The following is a 26,196-nucleotide window of genomic DNA, read 5'->3' on the forward strand; positions in this document are numbered from 1 at the left end:
AGCTAGGAATTTCCACTATGAGCATTGAATATTCCTACATGAACCCTTCCAAAAATAATGACAAATTTGGTAAAGTGAAATGTTATTGTTCTAAAAGAGAAAACACAATAAAGTGAACCACTTACCCTAGTTTTGCCCTCAACTTATGCACTTCGACCAAGCCTGAAGCACAAGGTAAATTTAATCGTTTTGCTCGAGTCATTAACCTGCAGTCATCATACGTGTAATCTGACACTGGAACACCAAGGGCTCTGAAAAGTTGAGAATTGCTTTTAAATTTCTGCTCAAGGTAAAAGTGTAACTTTACTACTAAAATTTCATTACTATGAACCCGGGATAAACAAAACTAAAATTAATTCAGGTGCCAGCCACCTCCTTTTTTTTAATATCGGCTAAGAAAGCCATGAATCCAACTATGATAAAGCTACACATTTTGAAATGTGGCCTTAAAATACAGGGTGTCCACAAAGTCCTGCTACCGTTACAATGAAACTTAACTTCTAAACTATATGAGATAAATACATGCAGTTTTTTGCAACATGTTCTACAGCTCTCAAAGTTTATTTACAGTTACAACACTTCAACCTGTTCGAGAACTTCTGCAATCCGTGTTTCTTCTCCTCATTGGTCTCTAGATTTGAGGGACCTTTTGGATAGACATTTCCCTGGGAGATGGATTGGCCGCAATGGACCAATCTCCTAGCCACTGCGCTCCCCTGATATCACTCCCTTGGATACATGATAAAACTATCCACATAATGGACACATTCGGATATCCGTACATTTCTGATAATCCAGATAATCTGAATAACCAGACAATTCGGATATTCAGGCAATTTGCTCATCCAGATAAAATTTTAACCTCTAAAAGATATTACTTACTCAATCACAAATCACAGTTCTAACTTCTAACGTGAACCTCACATTTTTAGTTGCGTAACCATTTCCCACAAAACAAATATAATATGTATGGTCAGATTTTTAAGCAAAATGTTGCAATGCATCTCACTTAATATTATTGACTGGTTACCATTTACTTTAAGAGTGCTAATATTAACAATACTTACTTTGCCATTAACTGCCTAACATTATAAGCATACAGCTTTGGATCCCTCTTCTCTATCTCACTTGGATGGTACACGGGCAGAAATTCAATTTCACAGCTACTATGAACCTGGGTCAATGTTAACCACAGCAATTTTAACCTGAGAAGTAAAAGTACTGTTCGAGTCAAAGGCACTTACACACTTTATTGTTATCATGTATTTACATGTATCTACCAGTTGCGTCTTGTGCGGTTCGCATACGAGTGTTCACATTAATGTTTTTGTACTGAATGCACATTTACTCCTCTCCCTTGGAACTTCATCTTCAATTGAAAAGTGAGAATAACAGTTCAATTTATTTTCAACAATTTCCCCCCAAAATTCACGCTATATTTGAAGTAATACAAGAAGGTCCTAGGGAAAATTGTCCCTCTCCCCCTTAAAATCTGCCAGGTTTAGCGAATTCTCGCTCAAGTTTGCAACTATGTAGCACAGACCTTTTCGAGTCTCCCTAGACATGCCTTGCATATGCTGCACTCTGGTGCCGAGTGTAAGAAGTATTGCTGCTTGCATCAGTGTTTGCACAGCGAAGTGAACATCTACGGGGTATAGTGGTCAACAGCCCCTTAGCTGTCAGCTCTATGCAACACGCATAGCAATTGTGTTCAACGTCCCCCGTGGTGTCTGGTATCTACAACAAATATTAATCACAGATGTCTAATGCATGGATTTTTCCATGCGTAATTAACATTCATCTTTCTAGCACAAACCACACATCGTTTCAGCCATAGATATGAGGGTTGGAGCATTTCTTTCACAAGACTGCAGGACCGGCACAAAAAATCGAAATATACAAATGGAAAAGGACACTGTGTGGGACTAAACAATGTGGCTCATATGCACCAGGGGTTGTAGGGAAGTGAAAAAAAAAACAACAACCTATTGTCCTACATGGAAGTATTAGTCACAAGTCAGTGTAGACTACACTGATAGGGCAAAAACAAACGAGGAGCACACAAAGCACACTATGAACCCTCAAACTAGTCCCCCAGAGCATCCACAACATGCACTGTAGATGCCATGACTTTTTTTTTGGTACTGTCAATGTAGACTTGTGACTAATACAAACATGTATTATGCAAATCACACAGGGATTTATTTTTGTTCATACTTGTATGGTTTCCAATTACTATCACTGCCATAAGTTTTCTACTCCTCCAACTTTCTGATGCATTTACCTTCCCTGGTATATTCTCTGCCATTGGTCTTCACATGATCTTGGTCTCCCCAACAAAATACATGCAGAATTGCAATAAATTAAGAAATTCTTGGAGCAAATGCAAAATTAGAAGCCATTATTGATTTCTGCAGGTATTCAATCCATGGAAGTGTGACTCCACTCATATAAAATAAGAAAAATATATCTACATGAGCAACAGACACTGAAGAAATGGAAACTTATGTTTTCAGGTTCGTTCGCCCTGTCCTCCCTATGGCAGTCGGCACAGATTCCTTTAAAGTAGATCACTACTAGCCGGTTTAGAATCGGCATGCCGATCAGCCAGTTGGCACAGGCTGACAACAAGTACCCATATGTTTGGCTTTGTCGCTTGGTCATGCCGACCGACATAGTGGGGACACACCTCAAGGTTTTAGATTTTCAAAGCATCTGCACATTCTTGGAATCAAGGTGAAACTAGACATTTGTGTTCAGTTGCAATTTGCTGCTTTAAAATGTAGGTGTGAAACGCATGATAGTTACAGTTTGCATCTTGTGACCATTAATTTCCTTACATGATTTGAAACTTTGTGAAAATAATTATACCCCAGATAGCACAGACAGCTTGCTGCAAGCATGAAGCAAGCTTACCATGGCAAGCTATTAGCTGGATGCAAGCTTGCATTAAGCAATCTAGTTACCAGAAGTTGCATCAAGCTTTTCATAACTAGCTGTAAGGTTATAGAATGCAATGCTCGAAGTAAGCCATAATGTGTATCTTCATCGAAATTTATATATCTGTATAAACAATAAATATGGCTGTAATGTGCATTGTATATATGCATAACAGCAAAACTAAAAACAATTGGAGCTAATTAACAGCAAACACCCATGTTTGTAACATCACAGTTTCTCTTTGCAGCTGACAAAACTTTCCTGCTTCCACCAAAATAGGCAACGGTTAGGCTGGATAGTTCGATGAACTAACCAATCTCTAACTATACGCTGGTAATAAATTTCTCTTTGCAGTACTTAGCTTCTGATTATATAGTCTGGGATAAAATTATTTATTATGGGAGTTTCACTTATATTCATCACATTTCATTTTCTGCATCTTCCTTGCAACTTCAATATTCACACATTTTCGAAGGATAATAAAACACATTTTTCACTCATTACGATCAAAGTTATCCTTATTTGTGTTATTAAAACTTATGTTTCTTTTACATTTGAGTCAAAGTGCCATCTAGTGTATGCTGCACGAAATATAAGCTTTGGTGTTTTATTCACATTGGAATTCATTCTACTGTATTTCAGTTCTATTTCATTTTGTCACTATTGTTTATGTTTAATAAGTGTATCTATTGTTATATTAAAAGGGTGTGTCTATTGTTTTATTTTTTTAAAAAACACATCCAATCACGCTAGGTATCACATGCATCAAGCTTACGTCCACTTTGTCATGTTAAGCTTGCTTTGACAAGCTATAAGGAAGCTATCGTAAGCTTGCCACAAGCTTATGTGCTATCTGGGACAGTCTCCGATAGTTAGATCTGCAGTCATGCTTTTCCCATATACTGCAAACATCACTCGAGATTCCCACACTACTGCTTCACTTCAAGCAGCTTTGTATTCAATTCCTGGTAGAGACTTTTGTGTGACCACTATCACGACGACAGCTGGGGAGCTGCTTGAATATGAAAGCATCGTAGACTTGGGTCTAAAATGTGTGGTAAAAATGGACATCATGAACTGGTCTAACGTGTGGAGCAATGTGGACAGGGCAGGATTAACCTATGGGCAATTGGGGCAATTGCCCCGGGGCCCCCAACAAAAGGAAGCTGTGAAGGGGCTCCACCAAAAAATCTTATAACCAGCTGGCTATGCTTGTGAAAAATTACATAAGAAGTTGTATTTTAAAAATCAGAAAAACTTCAATATTGTCCAATGGATCCAATTGTAGCACACCTCTCAGTCGATCTGTTTGTAGATATCTGTAGCTGTAGCAGTATACTTTATACCATGGATTAATTTGGCTGTGGTGTGGAAATAAGGCACACTTATGCAATGCATATGTAGTGACATATTTACTTTAATTGTAAATAGTATAATTTATAATAAATTATGTACGTTAAGTACAGTCTACTGCTCAGTTCTCTGTTTCCATCTGAACCCCTTAGTATTTACTATATATTGCAGTTACGGTGTTCACTCTTCATAATATACTCTACACATTTAGACGCAGAATTTTACTGCTGCTATAGCACTACAATTTTCGACCTGTAACTTTATTTTACTGCGCTATTCTCCGTGCAAACCTATCTGCGATATGTTCGATTGTGAATGACTACTGATTCTAAAATCAGGTCTACCATTTCAACTGCTGAAAATTGGTGGTTAACATATTGAGCTAATAAAGCTCCTAGTAAAAAATAATAAAAAATGCCCCCCCGCCCCCACAAAACATTTTGCCCAGGGGTCTCCACAAACCTGAATGTGGTCATTGTGAATCAACAAACAAAAAATTTCTTGGATGGTGTTAGTTTTTTGAAAACTGCTGCAACACACAATGCAGTATAATGGAAGTGAAATTTTGATCTGGAGTAGAGGTATGGTTAGCACATGAACCACAGACTCAAGCCCTGTTTTTCCAGCTGAGGAAATCTCCAATTGTTAGCTGGGATTTTCTATGTTGCATTCTCATTTGACTGATTCATTTCCAATAGATATACATTCCACATTTAGCAACTTAAGTTATCTGGGTGGAAAAACATATCTTGCAAGACAAATGCTCTTAAGATTAAAAATAATGAAAACTGAAATTGGAAACACATTAAGAACACAAACTCACGCTCCTGGTCCTTCCCACGTCCACGTGACTGTGTCTAGTTTATTTGGGTACCTAATGCACACAGGCTGTACAGGAACTCCAGGGTAAAATGCACCGGGTTTAAATGTAATTAAGCACGATCTATTTGTGCAAGTACCTTCTGGAAATATTAGAACCTGAAAAGAAAAACATAAAAATTACTGGCAATTAGAATAGTAAAGGCACCAGTGTTGAACAATTATGTAATTTCTAAATAAAATATTCCAATAACTGACTCTCAGGGTCTCACAATGTAAGTACATTTTTATTTTTGAAAACTATATGTCAAATGAAGTATGGTTATAACGGAATCTATATGAATTTAAATTTAAAAGGATTTGAGTTATTGGTACTGTAATTTTTTCATGTTTGAGAAGAATTCAGAGAATTTATGCAGAATTCTCGGAATTCAAGCAATTCCTGGAGAGTGGACACCCTGATCGAGATCCATCATTTACACAGAAGGTCTAGCACTAGACCTAGCCACAAGTGAAATCTTACTTTGCAAAATAAATACAGGGTAGAGCATTTTCGACTACACAGTTTGAGGTTGGCAACACTGCAAAACAAATGCATTGGAAGGGCGGTTTCCTACTGCCTCGTGTACACTGTGACCTTGGCTTTCAGTAGCAATGGAGCGTACGCCTCTACAACAACGTATATTTTGTGTGGAGCTGTTCATGTTGACGAAGTCAACTGTAGCGGTGAGCGTGCATTCCGCAGGGAGTATGATGACCAACAATGCCTTGGACGAGTTCCTAACAAAAAAACAATCAATGAATGGTGGAGACAATGGCATGAAGTTGGAAGTGTTCAAAATAAACTGCATGGGAGAAAAAGAACAGTCAGAACACCAGAGAACATTGAACGTGTGCACGTTGCTGTGGTTCGCAGTCCTCTGCGTACATCTTTCAGCAAGGCGTCATGCTCAGACATTACAAATCACACGTCGAAGCCTGCAAAGGATCTTGCATATGGATCTGAAGGCACGAATCAGAGAAGAGATTGTGCATTAATCCAGATGTTATTGCACGTGTCATACGTAGCTTTCAAGACTGTCTTGCACAATGTGTTGCCTGCCAGGAATGTCATCAAGAAATAATTGTGTGCACATTGTTCATGTATACATTTTATGCAATCCAAAGGTGCAATGTTTCTTCTAGAAATGAAAAATAAAAGTAAATGTAATCAGCAAATCATCTGTCTTCATTACACAATAGGTAGTCGAAAATGCTCCACCCTGTATATCACACATTAATAAAATTATAATTAAATGATTTCTTAAAAGTTCGAACAACCACAGCTTACAGATATTACCAATGTAAAAGTTTTTACTTGTGTGTGGTTCATAGATCTAAGTTATTCGACATTTTTGGTCAGTTACCAGGCCCTTCATCAGGGGTGTCCAACATGCTTTCGTCAAATCCGGAAGATACTTCCTGATAGGTACACAAAAAATACTAAATAGAATCAGTTTCGTTCAGTTAAAATATACAACATATGTTGAGTGTTGAGCGGTGCTTATAGTAAACAAGATATTATCATCATAATTGTCCATGATATTTACATTGTTAATATCCATAACTAAATGGAAATAAACATTTGAATTGGGAAAACATAAGCACAACAGAGAGTTTATTAAAAACACAGAAATACATACATCATGTGTATTGTACATTGTAACTGAACTGAACCTATTTAGAATTTTTTGTGCAGCAAGTAGCTTCTCATATTGACAAAGCATGTTTTCTTACTTCTACTGCGAAACTAGTTATTTTAATTATTAAACATCTGGATATAATTGTTGAGCAATGAAAATAAATGCAAACATGAAAACTCAAACTATTCCTACCTGTGGCCAATCTTCACTGGATGTAGCACGTTGGATAATTTCCTTTATTGTATTTTGCCGGGAATTTGGGTCTTCCCTCCATACATAGACAGGTTGTGTGTAGTTTATTAATTCTAGATAGAAAAAAGTTGTTGTAAAACAAAATTGCCCAATGGAGTACACATAAATCTTCATTTTATTGAACATGTTATATTATCAACTTTTTTTTTTTTTTTTTTTGCAAAAAATTAGTAATAATGCTCTTTATATACCTAACATTTTTTAATACAATGGAGCCTTCACTGTATCTTTTTCAGGGATCTGTCGGTTGTGAACTGTGTGTGGTATTTGCAAAATGGACAAAATTCCAGCAATTTCCTTTGAAGCAAAAGCCAAAAATTTGCATTCATGCAGCAGATAAAGTATCCATGGGGAAAGATTCCCTTATCCTCTCTACAAACACCACCTTGATCGTGAGCATGTAATGGAAAATTTCACAACAAACTGCTTTACTTGGATCAAAAAAGTAAAATGAATAATGTCAAAAAAAACTAAAATCAGAAACACAATAGTGAGGTTCCATAGTATTATCTTAGTCTGCATTGTTATTAAATTATCCGTAAGAAATCCCTCACATATATTTCCCTACTTTGGTGTGAAGAAAATGTAAGTTTGTCAAACATAGAAGAAAGATGACTATTATAGAAAGTGCTTAGTTAGGCCTTGCATTCAATAAATAATACACTGTTCTGCATTTTATGGTTTAAACTATTGATTCCAGCTACCATATTGTAATGTGGGAAAGTTAAGACATGGGCACTGTTATCTTAACATATGCTTAATTATGAAGTAGTGTGATTTTGTGTCAATAGCTGTACTAACTGACTAATTCTTCAATTTCATGTGATAACATTACAGCAGCCTGTAAATTCAACATTCAGCGAAATGTACAGTCACCAGCAAGAAAATTGGTACCAAAATCCTGAAATGCTCACTTCACTGCAAGGAGTTATGCGTGTTGCCTAAATAGACAGCAGTGGTAGAAGTTGCCATTAAAATCCACTTAGAGTTAGGCAACCCACATAATGCCTTGCAGGGAAGCATGTATTTCAGGAACTAGGTGTACCATTTTTAATGCAGGTGACTGTACGTGTGTGCATTAAAAAGCACATCACATTATGAAAAGCAGAATCACATGCTTTTATATTAGATAGTGCAAGGCACATCTGAAATTAAATGAGAATGAAATGTGGTGTCTGTTAGTTACTGCAAATATCATTATTAATTTAGCCCATGTATTATATTTACTGATTACATCATTAATTGCTATTAAAAACTGCGTAATAACTAACATCATTATTTAAATGTACCAATAAGGTACCAAGTGTCAAATCTGTGCAGAATCACCTTGAATAAAAATGCATCATACTAACTTAAAGAAAACAAAATTTGAAAAAAAAAATTGAAAAAATCATGAAATTATTACAAAACAAATATACATACTTCCAATAAATGGATTCAGTCCACTCTCCCTTCGTGAAATTATGGATGGGTAGCCAGTGACATAGACAATGACTGCATCCAAGAAGGTGGAGTGAGGTGCAATTACTAGAATCGGTGCTTCCTTCCGTGACGCTTGACGGCCTTTTACGGTGATACGCATGCCCCCTGCTTGATAAGCGAACGTCCCAAGTGTGCACAGAAAAGGTTTCAACGACCTATCAAGGATCGGGAAAAACAATGAGAGAAGTGTTCTGTTATGCTTCAACCTTTGTCCCAGTGCCTTTGTGAGATAAAAACCAAGTAAGATATTTATACATGTACAGTGTGTGACATAAAAATGAGTCCTTCTGTTTTCGTTGGGAGAGTTTCTGTAATGGTGTCGGTAACACTTATTGAGTGTCATTTGCATCAGCAATGTACGCCATTTACAGACATGGATCGCTGAAGCGGAGCTCAAGATGCTCTGAGGGTGTTTTATAAAAATTGTGACTTTTCTCAGAGAGTCGAGAATATCAATATTATTTTAATCTTGGGAGACACGATCTTATCCCACCGGCCAATGAAATCAGGATGTGGGATGACGAACTTTGAAGCTACGGGAAGTGCATTGAAGTGCACTGAAGCAGAAACAGACAGGTTTCAGATATTGGAATGTGCCATGGACGATTTCAGTTGCAGATTGTCCGAGTCTCAATAACGAAATGGTGGTCATCTGTAGGACGAGATTTTCAAAATATGAACGTGGCTGTGCAAATGGCAATGTTTAAGGATGTAGTTGATGCATTTGTATTTTTTCAAAAATTAAATGTAGTATTAGTTTCGTTGCATTTTAAAAAGCTCATTTTTATGCCACACCCTTTAGAAGATGATGTAATTGTAATTAATTTTACCGGCAAGTGGGGTCCATCACTTTCATTCAAACAAATTATCCAGACTGACAGGTGATGATGTAGTTTCTTAATATCAAACCATCATGTATATACCTCAGCTATTGGGGTGCATTAGGCCATAACTATAGTGATCCAGTCACAATGCTTGGTTCCAGCATGAAAATAGCTAACTAACCCTTGTAGTTCCTAGGCAAGTGAATGTGTTAGTTTATATACAATAGCTTGATCTTTTTGTATCAGTCATATATTGCACTTCATTATGTACAATTACAAAGGTAGTAAAGTTCCCTGTGCATATAGCACCGTACCATGAAGGCACATTTAGAGGATGTGGTGATCTCGGCAATTTTGGAGGTGGTCTGATCAGCACCATGCTCTGGTCATCTTTATCCCCTAGGGTTGCTGCCAGGTACACATTGATTTGAGGCTGGGTGAGCCCCAGAGCCGCTTTATGCAGGGCAAGGCCGAAAAAATTCCGACCTTAGATCATCCACTCCAGGAATCAAACCTGGGTCTCTCACGTGCAGTCAAGACATCCTACCGACTAGATCACATGTACTATTATGTACAATTATATATTCTTTTATCTCGTTATTGCCTCAATTCTCACTCAAAGCATGACATGTTATAGCAATGAGTTATCTTGAATTTTCCCAACTAAAACATGCTCTCTTTTTTTCTGTACTATTTGAGCTAGTTTTAAATTGCAATACATTTCTTTTATTTTATATTAATATTCTGTCATAATGACTTAATATACATTCGGTTAATAAACTATGTGAAATGTTTATCTTCCAAGTGAAGTTTGTGTGTTATTAAGTCCATATGATACACAAGCTACCTCCACCAATGCTAGAGAAGATAAAAACCATATTTTAACCAATAAGGTTTGTAAGTGGAAATCCTTCACTGAAGAGAATTCTACATGCTGCCACATTAAAAAAAAAAATTAACAAAACATGCAAACTTAAGCATAGATATTCTGCACAAACTTGACCACTTGGTTTATGCATCCCTAATCATGCTTTGAACACAATACCTTCACCAACTTTACATTTGTGGTTGAATGTAAAACATTATTTATCTTCATGTTATGTAGTTATACTCCAATTTAACGGTTAGTGAAATTTTATGGAAAAGGACTTTTTTATACACTAAAATTCTCTTTGCTTTACAAATATATCAGTACTCAGGATGTTAATACCTAAGTATTGGAAACATAAAGAGTGTACTATAATAAACGTTATGTTACTAAAAAACAGGGAATGCCCAAAGGGGAGGGGGGATAACGGTGCAGACTGTGCCATCAAAATTTTGGGGATTTTTCGGGACGAGATTTTTGCCTTAAAAAATATAGCATTCAATTTGTATATAATTTTTTGAAATATAAGTTTAAAACGTTTACACCTTAGCACAATGTTCCAATATTCCCCCTTCACCCAACTCATCATTCATTTACTTTAGCTGGTTCTACAGGGTGGCGCACGAACAGTTTACACATTTAATCTTTGAACAGCACCTTTATTGTGGAAGGGAAATGAATAACACCTGATACACAGGTAACTTGGTCCTTTCAAAATACACTGCACTACATCACATGTTCAATGTGTCCTCCATGGTGGCGTACAACCTCTTCCAGGCGAGTAGACATGTTCTTGACAACTTTCCTGCACAGATCTTCATGAATTTCACCACACAACTGCACAATCCGGGCATGCATGTCCGTAAAAGTTTGAGGCCATAAAGGGAACAGTCTCTCTTTCAACTAGCCCCACAGAAAAGAATCACAAGGATTTAAATCTGGGCTTACGGGTGCCCAAAGGAATCCATCATGATGGCGCTGTGGGTACCTGTGGGACATACGCGACCACCAAATATTCCCCGCACAGTCCAGTACATTGTTTGCAGTATGAGGTGTGACCGTGTCTTGCATAAACCATTGGGTATTCATTGGCAGATTAATGGCAAGAAGATGAGGCACAAATTCATTATCCAACATAGTATTATCCCACCGTGTCGTCATGCTGGATTGAGGTTGTGTGCCGCCATGGAGGACACATTGAACATGTGATGTAATGCAGTATATTTTGCAAGGACCAAGTTACCTGTGTATCAGGTGTTATTCATTTCCCTTCTACAATAAAGGTTCTTTTCAAAGATTAAATGTGTCAATTGTTCGTGTGTCACCCTGTAAACAACTTTTGCTACTAGGTGCACCATATTTAATGCGTTACATGAAAAAAAAGAGGAAGACTTTATGGAGGGGGATCAAGTAAGGTGTTCAGTACAGCTAAAACAAGTGACTTTCAAACAGTTGTAAAAACACTGTTGTAATTAAATACTTTACGGGATTATGACAATCTGGGCAGATGTGCCATTGGCCTGGGGAGGGTGGGCACCCCTGCTAGGAAACTTAGATTTTTCTGCAGAGAAGTAAAATAAAATTATATAAATGCTTCCACCTAGAAGACATATACAATGAGTAGATGTTCTTAGATTTAACATGGTTTTCAGAAATCAGAAAAAAATATTCTTGCTATATTTCTGAAATCACCCCCTGAAATTTCTGTGCAGATTTATTAATATGCTATACAAACCAACATATTGCTCCCATCTTTTAGACATTTTACTTTAAATCAAATATTGCCCAATATATATTGGTGATAATACTTTCTTTGTAATCTTTCTTACGTTTACGGATGACAAAATCATGTCTTCAAAGGAATATTTTATATCTGCAAAAATGCAAATACTTACAGTGAAATTAAAGCAATGTGATATGGGTATGTAACGTCAATTCCACACACACAAAAAGGGGGGATTAAATATGGAAGGAAATATTATGGACGCAAACCCCTTATGATGGAAAAGGTTCACATTTAAAGCAGGAATCATACATGATAGATTTGATTGAATTTGGTTTGGTTTATTTTACTTGACTTTTCTACAACTTTTGGCTAATCACGAAGGTGAGGATGATTGATGATATGATGAAATTGATGAAGGGACACTCATAAGGAACCCCCATGCCCAGGCTGGGATTTGAACCAGGTAGCCCTGGCATCCTAGAGGCCGTATCATATATGATAGAAAACTGGTCCAAGAAGAAAGGGATTTTTATCAAAATGTGAAATGTATTGTCTGTGTATGTAAAGATTTACAGAAGAGGGAAAAAATACTATGGTCTTGTGATAATAATAATAATATTAAGAGTGGCCACGGTGGCTCAGTCGGTAACGCATCCGACTACCATGCTAAAAGGTCCCGGGTTCGATCCCCGGCCGGTTCAAATCCGGGAACTTTTCTAACGTTGGAAGCGGCCCCAGCGCCCACCCAGCATCGAATAACATGGGTACCTGGGGGAAACCCTGGGGGGTAAAGGCAGTCAGGGGCATGATGCTGATCACATCACCCCCACTTACGACCGAATCCAGAAAGTGTGGGGCGTTACCCCCACACCCCCTATACGCCTTCATGGCATGGTGCTAAGCGCAGGGGAGCACTTTACTTTACTTGTGTAATAATAATTATGGAAAGATTACAAGAGCAGAAAAGCAGGACAACAGGAATAAAATGGAGATAAAAAAGACACAAATACAAAATGAACAAATTGAAATATGATTGATGAGGATAGTGACAAGAAGAAAAGTAATGAAGAAAAAATAGGCATATCCAGATATCTGGACTGGAGAGGGCTAATTCAATTTCAATCGAAAAAGAGATTTTGGTGTCCATAGTGTGAAGTAGTGGGTAGTTTACAACTAGAAATAATGCAATGTTCCTGCTACATGTTTCTCAACAATGGAAACAGTGCTTGAAGAGAGAGAGGAGAAAGAGGAGTGCCATTCCCCATAGGATAACTTGCATAAGTATCCCCCACCCAACTTCCAGGCTTGATCAAGCAACCCCAGCATGAATTTTAGTTTCATATACTTACTGAAAAGTATTAGTAGTGGTTGATAAGATGACTATGCATGTAAGTTTCTGGTGTTGCCCAATGCTATCACACAAATTCTGGAAACATATCTGATTTGATAGAACAACTACAGCCAATTCAAACATCCCAATAACATGAAATCAATTTAAACAACTATATCTGAAGATGGGAGCCTCTCCAAGGACATTATTAGCGGGAAACTTTTGAGATTCAATTCAAACCCAAAATGAAATATTATAAGTAAATTTTGTTCATGTATGCAACTAAACTAAAAGGATTATCCTTTTGAAACAATTTATGACAAAAAAATTCCTTCTGCTTATAATGAAGAATGTAAACAAAAAGTTCTGCTAAAATAAATTGACCATAGATTGTATTTCTGTTTAATGCATATTGCACTTACAGAACCATATTTCAAAATGTACTACTGTAGTACAAAGGATATATAGGAATGTCATTTTTCTAACCTTGAGAGCACACGCATGTATGTATGTAAAAAAGTTAATTTATAGACTATTTCCACATAATATACTTACATATATACATTATGTACACAGTAGCATTAATTAAAACACACAGCTCCTTTTTACTTGCAATCAAACATATCCCAATATTATATCAAAATGCAATTATCTTCTCAAAATTTAATCTCAATTTTTTTTTTAATCCCTAAAATTCCAATCAAACATATAGTAATGTACAAACTTTAGAGGGAAACAGGACCAAAAAATCTGCTACTAAAATCATAATTTACAAGAAAATAACTGTTGCAACGTAGAAGAGGACAGTGGTTAGTCTATCTTATACCTAAACATGCTTTTAATTCAATGGAAAAAACAATTTGAAGTGTTGAGTTCTACACTTCAAATGTTCATTTTGAGTCAATACATTGTTTTAACATATTTAATCTATTGAGTCAATACATTGTTTTAACATATTTGATTGCTAAGTGAAAAGGGCCAAATTTAGCAATAGCATAGAGCTTCTTACTACCGAAGTCTCATAGGCTGGGATAGATGAATAAGGCTTGTTGTATTCTTCCATTACTGTGAATTCTAAGCATATGCGAATCTGGTGATGAACGATGAAGGGATATTCTTGTAGTATCGATCAGGTGAGTTGTGGAATCTTTGTAGTCGATATCCCAACAAAATCTGTTCATCAACTGGGGATGATGATAACTCTAGGATATCCCTTTCTTGTGTATACTACTATCACAAGGCATAACTTTTAATTTGTAATTGTTTCACGACACCATAAGTCAATCCTCTATTACAATAGCTTGACAATGATGAATTCAAATCACTGAGATCCTGCTCAATAATCTAGGAAAAATACTATTTTCTTTTTATTTCTAGACTTTAATGTATCAGCTTGGTTCTGTGGGACAACACACAGTGTGCCATACTTGCAATGTTGTTTTACGTGTTCAGCACATTGTTCTTGAATGTGCCGGTTTTAATTAACTCAGACAGGGTTTTAACTTTCCCAACGATTTGTGATCTATGTTGGGAGAAGATGACCGTGTTGTAGCCAATGTTTCTAGCTTTTTGACAAGATTAGGCCTTTTACACGGTTTCTGAGGGAGTTTTTAAAGTATCCCTACCTTCATTCAATATGTGCTTCGTTTGTCCTATGCATGTCCTTTTACAACTTGCATTTCTAACCTTTGTAAAGGGGCTCTTTCCACCCCTTTTTCAATTTTAAGTAAGGGTTTTAGAAAAGGGTATTTCTCTCCTTACATACTGAAGGGTGCAAATTGGCCATACGTGCTGACGCACCCAAAAAATTTAATTAAATCAATTAATCACAACAAGTTTTTAGAACCCATGCTGCTTTTTAGTGACTTGCTAACTACAATTTCAAAAGTTCATTGCCTCCATTGCCTAACAATGGCAACAAAGGCAACTTAGCCTCATACATCTATACCAGTCTCATGTTAATCTGCCCTTGGTAATGTTATGTGGACTATTACTAATATTAAAGCTAGATCATTAAATAACCACCACCAAAATTTTATATACATGTATAATATATACACATAATGAAACTACAAGGGCTGAATGTGCTGTTTTGCACCATTGTGTCAACATATCAAGGAATGTTTCAGGATTCCACTTTTGCACTAATAAACCATGTTCCACACTACTAAATTAATTTTAGTGACACACCAGTCAATTTTCACTGTATCAAAAATAGTACATCTTCCAATTTGGTTTGTGAAAGCACTATTTTATCAGATAATGCATCTCAAACATTAATACACGTACGTATATGACAAGTGAGCGTGAACTTTAAATTTGTCATATAAAATATCTAATTTTGATAAGGAACAAAGCATCTTATTTGTAACTGTTATAGTATGAAAAGGTTTCTTATACTTTTGCATTTAAGTTCCAACTTTGCAAAGAATAATTGCTGAAGTAATTATTTCTGTCAATTTTCCTTATCCTGTTATTATCAACAATAAATACCAACAATGGTGCAGAAACAATGGAAGTTCCTGATAATTGTCCCTATAACCACAGTTTTCATGTTGGTTAAAATAGCAAGCAACATGTCTCGCAAAGAAGAACCACCACTTTTGGTTAAGTGGTTTTTAACATTCTAATTTATGTTGATTTAATCAACAGTTCTTTGCCAATGCAGAAAAGAGGAAGAATAACTAAGTGACAGTTTAGTTATGTAGTTTAAAACTTCCATTAGCTCAAGTGGCATTAACAAATAAGCTGTCAACTGCAAGGTAGTCAACAGCCAATCAGAAGAGTGAATGAAAAAGACTAGAAACAATTCTACACTTGAAAGGAAAGGCAACGGTAAGTGATCAAGTAAAAAATTAGGTCTATTTAATTTTTTAATGTTTGTTGCTTAAAACAACATTATCTGATAGTATTTTGCATACGATTAGTATTAAAATAGTAATACATTCTTTTTCAATTACAACTATGAAGGCAGAGACAAGTTATTAAATTACCATAAGTCTTATCCCAAGGAAAATCCACTAATTGAAAGGAAAAGGGTTTACAAACACATAATATTGAAGATTGTTTGTCTGAGTGTGTTTTTAAGTCCACTTTATGCACAGAATGTATAATTGGACTGGACCTACAGTTTAAAATGGGATCCGAACCACCATGTGCCTCCATCAGGTTTTGAACTCAAGACCTCTTGACTACAAGGTGACGACACTATCACTGCGCCATTGTGCTTGAGTAAATTACAATGAAACAGAAAAAAAATAAATTCCAATGCCCTGTCAGAGCCTTTGGCACAATCAGCCACCGAACCATCTCCACAACCGATATCGTTTTGACAATATTTACTCCTTTGATATGTGACACAATGGTGCTGCATGTAAAATTGTCACAGAAGGGGGAAAATAAAATTTACTGAATGCATACTTCCAAAAAATGGAATCTGCTCGGTGTCACCCTTGGCCACAATGCTGGGAGCCCCCAAATAAACAACTGGTAAGGCATCAAAATATGACGAGTGAGGAGCGAGAGCCAGTATTGGTGCTTCTTTCGATGTGGCCTGCTTCCCCTTGACTGTTACCCAGTGAAACCCTCCAGCCAAGAACAGCCCTCGCATCACCAAACATATCACAGCCTTCGTTTCTCTACAGGAAAAAAAACACACGTCAAGTTTATGGGCATAGGTTACGGTTAACATGGCAATGCAGTGCTCAAAATGACGATTGTGACTCTCGCATGCATTCTCATGGCAAGTTTTCCAGACTTCTTTCACATGAGAATGCATGCGGTAATTTTTTCAGAGTGACCTGGTAAATGCAGTAGGATCCAGATTTTACGTTCCGCAATCGATCTTCATGATTCCTACACAGCAAAATGTTAGAAAATTTACTTCGATTTTACGTTTTCCCGCATTTTAAGTTTTTACAGCTTCGTGCCTGAAAAACGTAAAATCGAGGTTTCACTGTAGTGACTATAAAAAATAGTTTGTAAAGTGAAAACAAACGAACAGAACATTCATCTAATTCCTAGAAGGAAAATGAACAAATAGCTTGCAACACGGGCATTATTTTCAGAGAGTAAGCAATGTCTCATCCTCCCGTCACTTGCAGCAACAGTTCCTCATTATCATATTGACTCATTCCTGCAGAGATAAATATGCATGCTTGCAAGGGTTAGGAAATCTTAAGTTTCCTAGCAATATAATCTTAGCATAATTACCCTGCGATTGGTACAAATCGACTCATTGGTACAGAGTATGTGGTAAACGTCAAAAGGTATCAATTTTCAAACTTCTCTTTACACAAAAATATGCTCTGCATCTCATTACAACCACTTCCTCCATAATAACAGAAAGGTAATTTAGCAATTAGGAGACTACATCTAATTTGCACATCAAATAACTAATTTCTGACAGAAGAGTCATGCCCACACTTTGCCACTGATGTTTGCAATTGCTAATTAATATAATTATTAACGATACAGATATGTGTATCACATCATGGAAGTGATGCAGATAACAGTAATGAGTAAGAGCTTAGTAACACTTTTGACCACATCTCTTTCACCATTACAGTTATTATTTTTCAACCTAATAACTACTATAATTTGTTTAGGGTCAAAGTACAGGAAAATTAATTACTTGGAGCGAAACTTGAAATTTGAAGATCACGTTTATCATTAAGAAGTAGTCATGACTTACCATATTCCTATTAAAGGTTTCAAAATACAATATTTTCTGTCATTTTGAGCACTGTATACAAGGAAACACATACAATAACAATCAAATGGTTACCATCTCACTCCATGTAAGAACAACTAGAAAGAAAAAACAATTCATATACAACTTCATATGAGAACATTCTTGAAAACTATTACATTTATGAGCAAGATTACATTAGCATTGAGCAACACAGCAAGACTGTGCAAATATCTAACCTGCAGAAACCGCATGATTTCTATTTTTGAGATAATCTTGCGTGAAATAAACCCAACTTTACATACTATACGTTCTTTGTATAGCTTCACAAATTCCTTGTATTTTCTATGAAATATATGATCACTCTTTTTTTGCAATATATAGTGAGTGCAAACATTACCAGCAATGTAGTGTACATACAAAGGACCAGTTTTGAGCTAACATTTACATCTTCCTGTAGGAATGAATATATGTATTAAATTATTCTGTTAAGAAAAAGAAAATCTAAGACATGTTTGGTGGTTATAATTACAGATTCTTCACAAGATGAGACAATTAAATCTTGTAGCAAACTTTTAAATTTCCATTTTTTTTTAAAATTAGAACATCAAATTGGTCATTTTAATTGCAGACCATCTTCCACACTCTGGAAATCACAACAATGAATCTGTCAAGAGGAAATATCTCAGTATTCCTTACAAGTGTGCAAATAATTAATGAACGACAAGCTTCAATTTCACACATGTGCCTGTGAGTTTTATACAGTAGCTTCTCATCTTAAAGGTTCACAATACAAAGGCTTTTCATCCTTCCATAGAGCACTGCTCAATTTTGTTCATTTACAAGATCAGATGACTATGTTTCTTTTATCAATCTCCATTAAATTGGGGCTGATGTGACATCATTTCATTAAAGCTGCTGATTAGTTTCCGAGACCCCACAGTTTTGCTGTATGTTTCAAAGCATAAAAACATGCCTATTTTAGCATTCTCCTTTTCTGATCTTACATGCTATATTGCTAACAACATTTAATACACGCTAATAATTTTGCAAATAGAAATAGCATCACCACGAAATAACCACTGCAGTGCACTTTGTCTGTACAATTCTTTGGTAATCTGATGATAATGATATGGACAAAACAAAGATGGGAACGAGAGTACCTATGGAGTAAGATTTAGACTTGTTTTCAAAATATTCTCACCATGTCATGAGCATTTTTCCACAAGTATTTTCTCGAGATTCTTGAGATATGAAGTTTATGCAGGCTGTTATCTTTTTAAGACTGTCACATTTGTGATTCTCTGCCCCAATAGGGAGGTTTTACACAGCAACCTCCAGGCTTTCCGATCTTGCGCCTTACGCACGATGTCAGTGTAGGGCACACTTAATTTAATATATCATTAATATGATATTTTCCCCGTTCATCATTCCTTACAGCGAGTCTTTTAGCAGGCAGTTTCTTTCGTTTTCTTCTCTTGATCACTGTATGGATTAACCAGCGGTGGCTCTGAATTAGGTGAAGGGCTAGTATGAACAAAAACTGGGCAAGAGAAAATTAGATCAATAGTTACACATACTCATTAGAAAATGGGGATTCTAACAAAACACACACTAACATTTTTAATAGGTTTTCTTCCCACTTCCTGGCCGCGGTGGCTCAGTCGGTAACGTGTCTGACTACCATGCTCAAGGTCCCGGGTTCGATCCCCGGCCGGTTCAAATCCGGGAACTTTTCTAACGTTGGAAGCGGCTCCCGCGCCCACCCAGCGTCGAACAACATGGGTACCTGGGGGAAACCCTGGGGGGTAAAGGCGGTCAGGGGCGTGATGCTGATCACATCAACCCCACTCACGACCGGATCAAGAAAGTGTGGGGCGTTACCCCCACACCCCCTATACGCCTTCATGGCGTAGTGCTAAGCACAGGGGAGCACTTTACCTTTTTTTTTCTTCCTACTAGCCCTTCGGTTGCGTCTTAATTGTGAACAATGCCTGGATGGTTCTAAGTGCGAACACATGAAAGTGAGAAATAATTTCATGTCCTAATTGCGAACATGGAACTGAAAAACCTGTTCTTAAAAAAGTAAGGTTAGCAACTCTGAGAAACAGCTGGTTTGACCAGCTACAATAGCCAACCTCATTGACTTATCATGGTCTTCTGCTTTGTAAATCCCTCCAAGGTCCTTTCAGTCTGCAGACGCACTTTCTTTTTTTGAGTTTTAGTTTTAAGTCCTCTTTATGCACAGATAGGCTAATCGAGACTGGACCTACAGTTCAAAGTGGGATCCGAACCACTATGTGCCTCCACCGGGTATCAAACCTGAGACCCCTTGATTACAAGGCAACGACGTTGAAAAACCCTTAGTGCCAAAAGAGATGAGGACTGCCTCAACAGGAGACCCCGGACTAACAATGCAATGAAGGGATGGAACCACATAATGATTCTTAGGATAGAAATGAGCCTGGAAGGTGTAAGCTGAAGAAGAATTATGTTTTATTGGACGAAATAATGGCGAGGAGCACTAACAAGTGTACAGAGACTGGTGATATTCCTAAATTTTAAAGAACAATGCCATACGTCTTCAAATTTGAATTTGAAATTTAGGTAAAGTTAATAATTGACGAAGTTCTTTCAGTTCAGAATTGTGCAGTATGTAGTGGCATAAAAATAGGCCACACTTTTATTATTATATTTCTAACGACTCCTTTAACCATGTCGAATTTTCTTTATGTTCCAACTGAGACCCACGGGGTACTGATCAGTCTGTGGTTGAGTCTCTAAAAAAATTACTTAAAACAGACTGTGGAAACTGAAGAAGTTGTAGATCGCAAGGCAGAAAAAATGTGTTCGTAGTTAGGACACAGCCCTTCCAGGTAATGTAGCGATATTCCTGTTCAGGCAGCAAGTGTTCGCAACTAGGACTGTTCGCAATTAGGACACCTACTTCAGAAACACCAACCGCGGGTGGGATCAACGCGTATGTTTCATCACAGTTCATCTTCATCGTTGCGATCACACGAAGAGGAAGGAAACTATGTAGATACCCGAAATTGACAGATAAACACAAGATCGACATAATTGGCAACTTTTGAGTTAAATGGGGAAGAGCTAAAGAACAGCCACCTGATTCCTCTTACCTCCCCGAGAAAATGTACTGCCTACAACGTATACAGATCTAATCCCAGAGGCAAAAAAAGGAACCATTACTTCGATTCTCGCTATGACATTATACCTTATTGTCAGTTCCAGCTGATGAGAGTTGCTGATAAGAGATATTAAACATACATAGATAAAAGGTGCTTATGTTCGCTTCGCTCGAAAAAAACACCCACCTAAGCGAATTGCGTGTGTACTTTTATTGTATTACCGATGTGCTCTGAACCTGTTGTTGCTGTTATACAGCAGTGTTGCCAACAATCTGATTCAGGAACTCGCTAAAACTCTATTGTCTGCCCCTTTAGTGGACAGTAAATTTGATACGTTTTATTAATTTTGTATGATTGATTGACTTGGTGTATATATATATATATTGCCACTTTTGGCTAATCACGAAGATGAGAGTGAGTGATGATATGATGAAATTGATGAAGGGACACTCACAAAGAACGCCCATGCCGCGATTCGAACCTGGGACGCTGTGCTAACCACTCCGCCACGGAGGTGGCCAAGGGTTTCTTAATAATTTACCACTCAACTGTCTCTTCCACGCAAACACTGCCACTTTTGCAGTCTAACGAGGCTCTGGCGTCTGAACCCACAGCCAGGATAATCAACTGTGGGGGTTTGTGTTGTGTCACCATATGTGTTGGTGATTGTCGCTTCGTACATTTCATCCTCCTCCGCACTTCTCGCAAAAATAAACTTTTATGTTCCATACTCAAAATTACGACCCAGAAATGACATCTTCCAAATTTCACGCGGTAGAACCAGGATTGCTGAAACTGATCCCATGAGGAGGATGTGCGCGTTGTACAGTCTCTAATAATACCCCTGATATTGATCTATTTAGACCTAAAAGCAAACATATCATGTAAACCCTGTATATAATAGCATTGTAACCAAACCTGTTGTATACTTTATGATATGCCACCCTTGTATTATATATTGTTGTTATGTAATGATTATTCTGTTCCTCATTGTCTTTGTTTTCTCTTTCCAATTCTTAATTACTTGTTTCGTCAATTTGTATGTGAACTTAACTCAGAACTGAACCTCAAAGCACTGTAACTGGGCGTTTGCCTGTAGAGTGTTTAATAAATAAATAAATCTCATCCCCATCGTTGCGATCACCCAAAAGCGACGTGAAATAAACCCAATCAACAAATGAATTCGGTCCCCAACGGACAATAAAAATCAGTGAGATTTGGCAACTTCTTGCTGTAGTTGGCAACTATGAGAGCGTCGTTATGGAAACACCATCCCGGTTCCACATCGCGCAAGCTTACGTTTCCGTCGTCACGTGACAGAGTGGCGTGATGGGGTGCTTTGAAATCGATGGCGCAAGAACTCTCCGCTCGACGTTTCCATCTCCACGTTTGAGGGCGCCACAATCGAACACCACCAACCCAAAAATACATATATCGTCGCGGACACACAAGGTTGACCAATTATCCACTCAGAGGTTTTAAGTTGCCGCGTCATGAAAATTTCAGCCAATCCCACGTCTACAAGTAACTGAGGGTGGGAAAAACCCGAAATATTCTGGATTCAATAAAAAAAAAAACTTGTCAGGAAGCCAAAATACGTTGGGAAAATAAAATTCCCGCGCCACACGATATTTGTAATTATGTTATTTAGCATCGCTTTTCTGCCACTTTTGAGGCCTTGGTGGTCTAGACGTTAGGGCGTCCTCACTGCCACGCGCGGGGGAGACCCGGGTTCGATTCCCGGAATGGGTGATCTCGGGTCGGAATTTTTAAGACCTTGTCCCCGCATAAAGCGGCTCTGGGGTTCACCCAGCTTCAAATCAATGTGTACCTGGGGCAACGCCGGCCGGAGCGTGGTACTGATCACATCACCTACAAAATGGCCGAGATCGAGAATATGTCGGGCCCTACCCGAGCATTCCCTAAATGTGCCCTCATGGGGAACTTTACCTTACCTTTCTGCCACTTTTCGCTAAGTGAGACGATGATTTGATTGAATGATTTGGTGTTCTAAGTCCACTTTATGCACAGTAAGGCTAATCGGGACTGGACCTACAGTTTAAAGTGGGATCCGAACCACTATGTACCTCCACCGCGTATCGAACCCGGGACAACTTGATTACAAGGCGCCATCGGGAGGCCCATAAGTGCGAAGATGGGGATGAGTAATGATGATATGATGAAGGGACACGGAATCGCTATCTTGGTAGAGCAAATATACGGATGGGTCTCTCTCTCTCTTCTTAACATTGTAGCTTCCCAACATCACAGAAAATACAGTGGTAACACTAAGCCTTGTTTCCATGTAAATAAAACATTAACATGCTGACCAAAGCAAACTTTTATAGTATAAAAACATACATAAAAACGTAATTTTTCCACCCTCTAACCTCTAACAGGGTCTTCTTCAGAATTTGTTGTGAAGTTTCATCTGAAGAAGACCCTGTTAGCGTTTTCATGTATGTTTTTATACTATAAAAGTTTGCCTTGGTTAGCATGTTAATGTTTTATCACAGAAAGGTCTCAGAAGTACGTTTAAGCCGCAAGTGCCACTCTTAAGAAAAGAAGAGAGAAAACTAAGTCCACTTTATACTCAGATAGGTTCATGCGTAATTTGCATTTTTGTTGTTGAATGTCACTTTTGGCTAGTCGCGACGATGAGCATGAGTCATGATCAGATGAAATTGATCAAGGGATAACAACAACGAACCACGCCCTGAATCGAACTCCGGGAACTTCGGTGACAAGATCGAAAGTCGACCACTTTACGCGCTCGACCGTCGAGCAAAGGATAGGCTGATGTGGACCGAACCTACAGTTTAATGGAAAATCCGAACCACTACGTGTCACCCACCGCACCATCGCGTTTTGAGGGCTTCTCTCACATCAAACTAGTCAAGATAAAGAGTAAAAGAATGAATCAATACTCGCAAAAAAAAAAAAAAAAGTAGGAACGAGTACGAAAAAGCAAGAATTAACGAAACTTCACGAGAAAAAATCAATAAAAAAATGTTTGAGTTTGATTGCAATACCGTAAAGGAATTCCCAAATGTGGGCAATGCAATCGTTCATCATCCCATTGAACGTTCAGGTACTCTTAACCCGGTTATTTCGTGCAGAACCAATTCTGGCACGCGGGGTTGAAGACAATGGATCGCAGCGTGGTCCTTGTTTCACTCCAAGGGTCTTCGAATACAAGTAGGCCGCGGCTCCAACGCTTGTCAATGTTCCATAGCAGTGTTAGCACGGAGAGGTAATTTCCCTCGGTGCGTGAGAAGGGGAACTTTTCAACGCTGCGAGGAAATTTGCAGCAGCACGCAGGAAAAAGAGGAAGGAAATAGGACAAAGAACGGTGCAATGTTGGAGGAAGGCCGAAGAGAAAGTGCAAATGGTGGTGGAAGAGAAGGTAGAAATGGTGGAAGGAGGAAGAGAAGGTAGAAATGGTGGAAGGAGGAAGAGAAGGGAGAAATGGTGGGAAAAGCATGAAGAGAAGGGAGAAATGGTGGGAAAAGGATGAAGAAGTGAGAAATGGTGGAAGGAGGAAGAGGAAGAGAAGGTAGAAATGGTGGGAAAAAGAATGAAGAAGTGAGAAATGGTGGAAGGAGGAGGAGAAAGAAGGAAAGGTAGAAATGGTGGAAGGAGGAGGAAGAAGGTGGAAAGAAGAGCGAAAAAGAAAATAAGGAAGAAATAGTGGAAGGAGATGGAGGAAGAAGGAAGAGGTATAAATAGTGGAAGAAGTGCTCGAGGGGAAACGAAGGGATGGGTGCTCAAAGAAAAAGAGGAAGAAGCAGGGGCGGCGCCAGAAATTTTCGACCGGGTGGGCAGAAGCTCCTTATTGATAGATTAGGGTGGGCAGTATAAATGTAAGACCATATATAGTATATATGTGTATGTAAGACATATGTATCCCCCTCTCTCTTACACTCCCGATTTTCCTCCTACTTCTATTCCCTTTCCTTTTCTTGTTTTCCTCTTTATTCTTTTCTAATCTATTCTCGCATCTTGTTCCATTTCCTTTCGCTTTGTCTCTGATGGACACAATTATTTCAAGGAAGTGTTTACCCATGCGCAGCCATACATTCTAATCACATTCTTTCATGCATGTTAATACAGTGAAATAAAGTGAATTAGGTTTAAGCTTGTGTTGCAAATACAAGGCACATACTTGATTTTATGTATTCGGCGACAATGATAGAAAGTGCGACGGTAGATAATCGTGAAGTTTCTCGTAATTTAAATGCATGTTCCTGAGCATAGTATTTTCATCGTATGAGTTTTTAACTGAAAGAGTTTTCTTACTTATTCGGGGTAACTTTTCTTAGCTTACATAGTTTGTACACCTGAGAAATCTATCTGAATGTTTGTAGTAGCAGCGATCGGGTGCCAACATTTCAGGGGCAAGGACAATATACGTTTTCTTGGTAGAAAAGGCTTAGCATAAAGAGGCCATAGTGCGGGGGCAAAAAGTGGCAAAATGTGGCGGGGGGACTCCTCCTAATCGCCGCCACTGAATGTTTGGATTAAAATGAACGTCTTATTAGGGATGATTTAAAACACACACGGAAAACAAATTGTACATTGTCCATGAAGTATTCCTAGGCTAATGAAAGGCTATTTTGACAAAATATCACTCATAAGTAATAAACAAGTAAGATTGAAAAATCTGTTCAGAATAGAAGAGATTATTAGCTAAGTTGCTATTCGTTTTTTGAACTGTCATGTTACTAATGCGGAAGAAGCAATATACGTATGGTTACATGAACATATTTTTTGCGGTAACAAAATTATTTAGGATACAAGGAATTCATCGAAGTTGATCACCGTGCCAGTAATAATTCATCTATTTTTCATAGATTACTTGGGTTGTATTGCGTGACCATTTCGAACACACTAGAATGTCAACCTCTATCCTGTGCAGCATACACTGGAAGCTTTATTCTTTCAGGGCAGCGAGTCCCTGACGCTTGGAACCACTGTGAAAGTAATAATTTATGAGGGTTTGTATTTTGAGTGTCAGCGTGTGTTTGTTTTCGCCCCTTCGTTACTTTCATCTAATCACCATTGAACCTTATCGTCGTCAT

At 37.8% G+C, this 26,196-nt stretch overlaps 1 protein-coding gene across 1 annotated transcript in view; it reads right to left on the reverse strand.

Moving 5' to 3' along the window:
- Positions 1–26,196, reverse strand: part of LPCAT (lysophosphatidylcholine acyltransferase) — a 159,400-nt gene that overhangs the window by 16,700 nt on the left and 116,504 nt on the right. Inside the window, exons 3-7 of the mRNA XM_083144116.1 lie at positions 16,697–16,914; positions 6,987–7,099; positions 5,117–5,271; positions 1,068–1,205; positions 126–251 (exon numbers count right to left, since the gene is read on the reverse strand). Of these exons, the coding sequence (XP_083000242.1) occupies positions 126–251; positions 1,068–1,205; positions 5,117–5,271; positions 6,987–7,099; positions 16,697–16,914 (750 nt within the window). The remainder of the gene's footprint in view (positions 1–125; positions 252–1,067; positions 1,206–5,116; positions 5,272–6,986; positions 7,100–16,696; positions 16,915–26,196) is intronic.

This window comes from Lepisma saccharinum, chromosome 22 (genome assembly GCF_977018435.1).
Source record: "Lepisma saccharinum chromosome 22, izLepSacc3.1, whole genome shotgun sequence".
NCBI lineage: Eukaryota > Metazoa > Arthropoda > Insecta > Zygentoma > Lepismatidae > Lepisma > Lepisma saccharinum.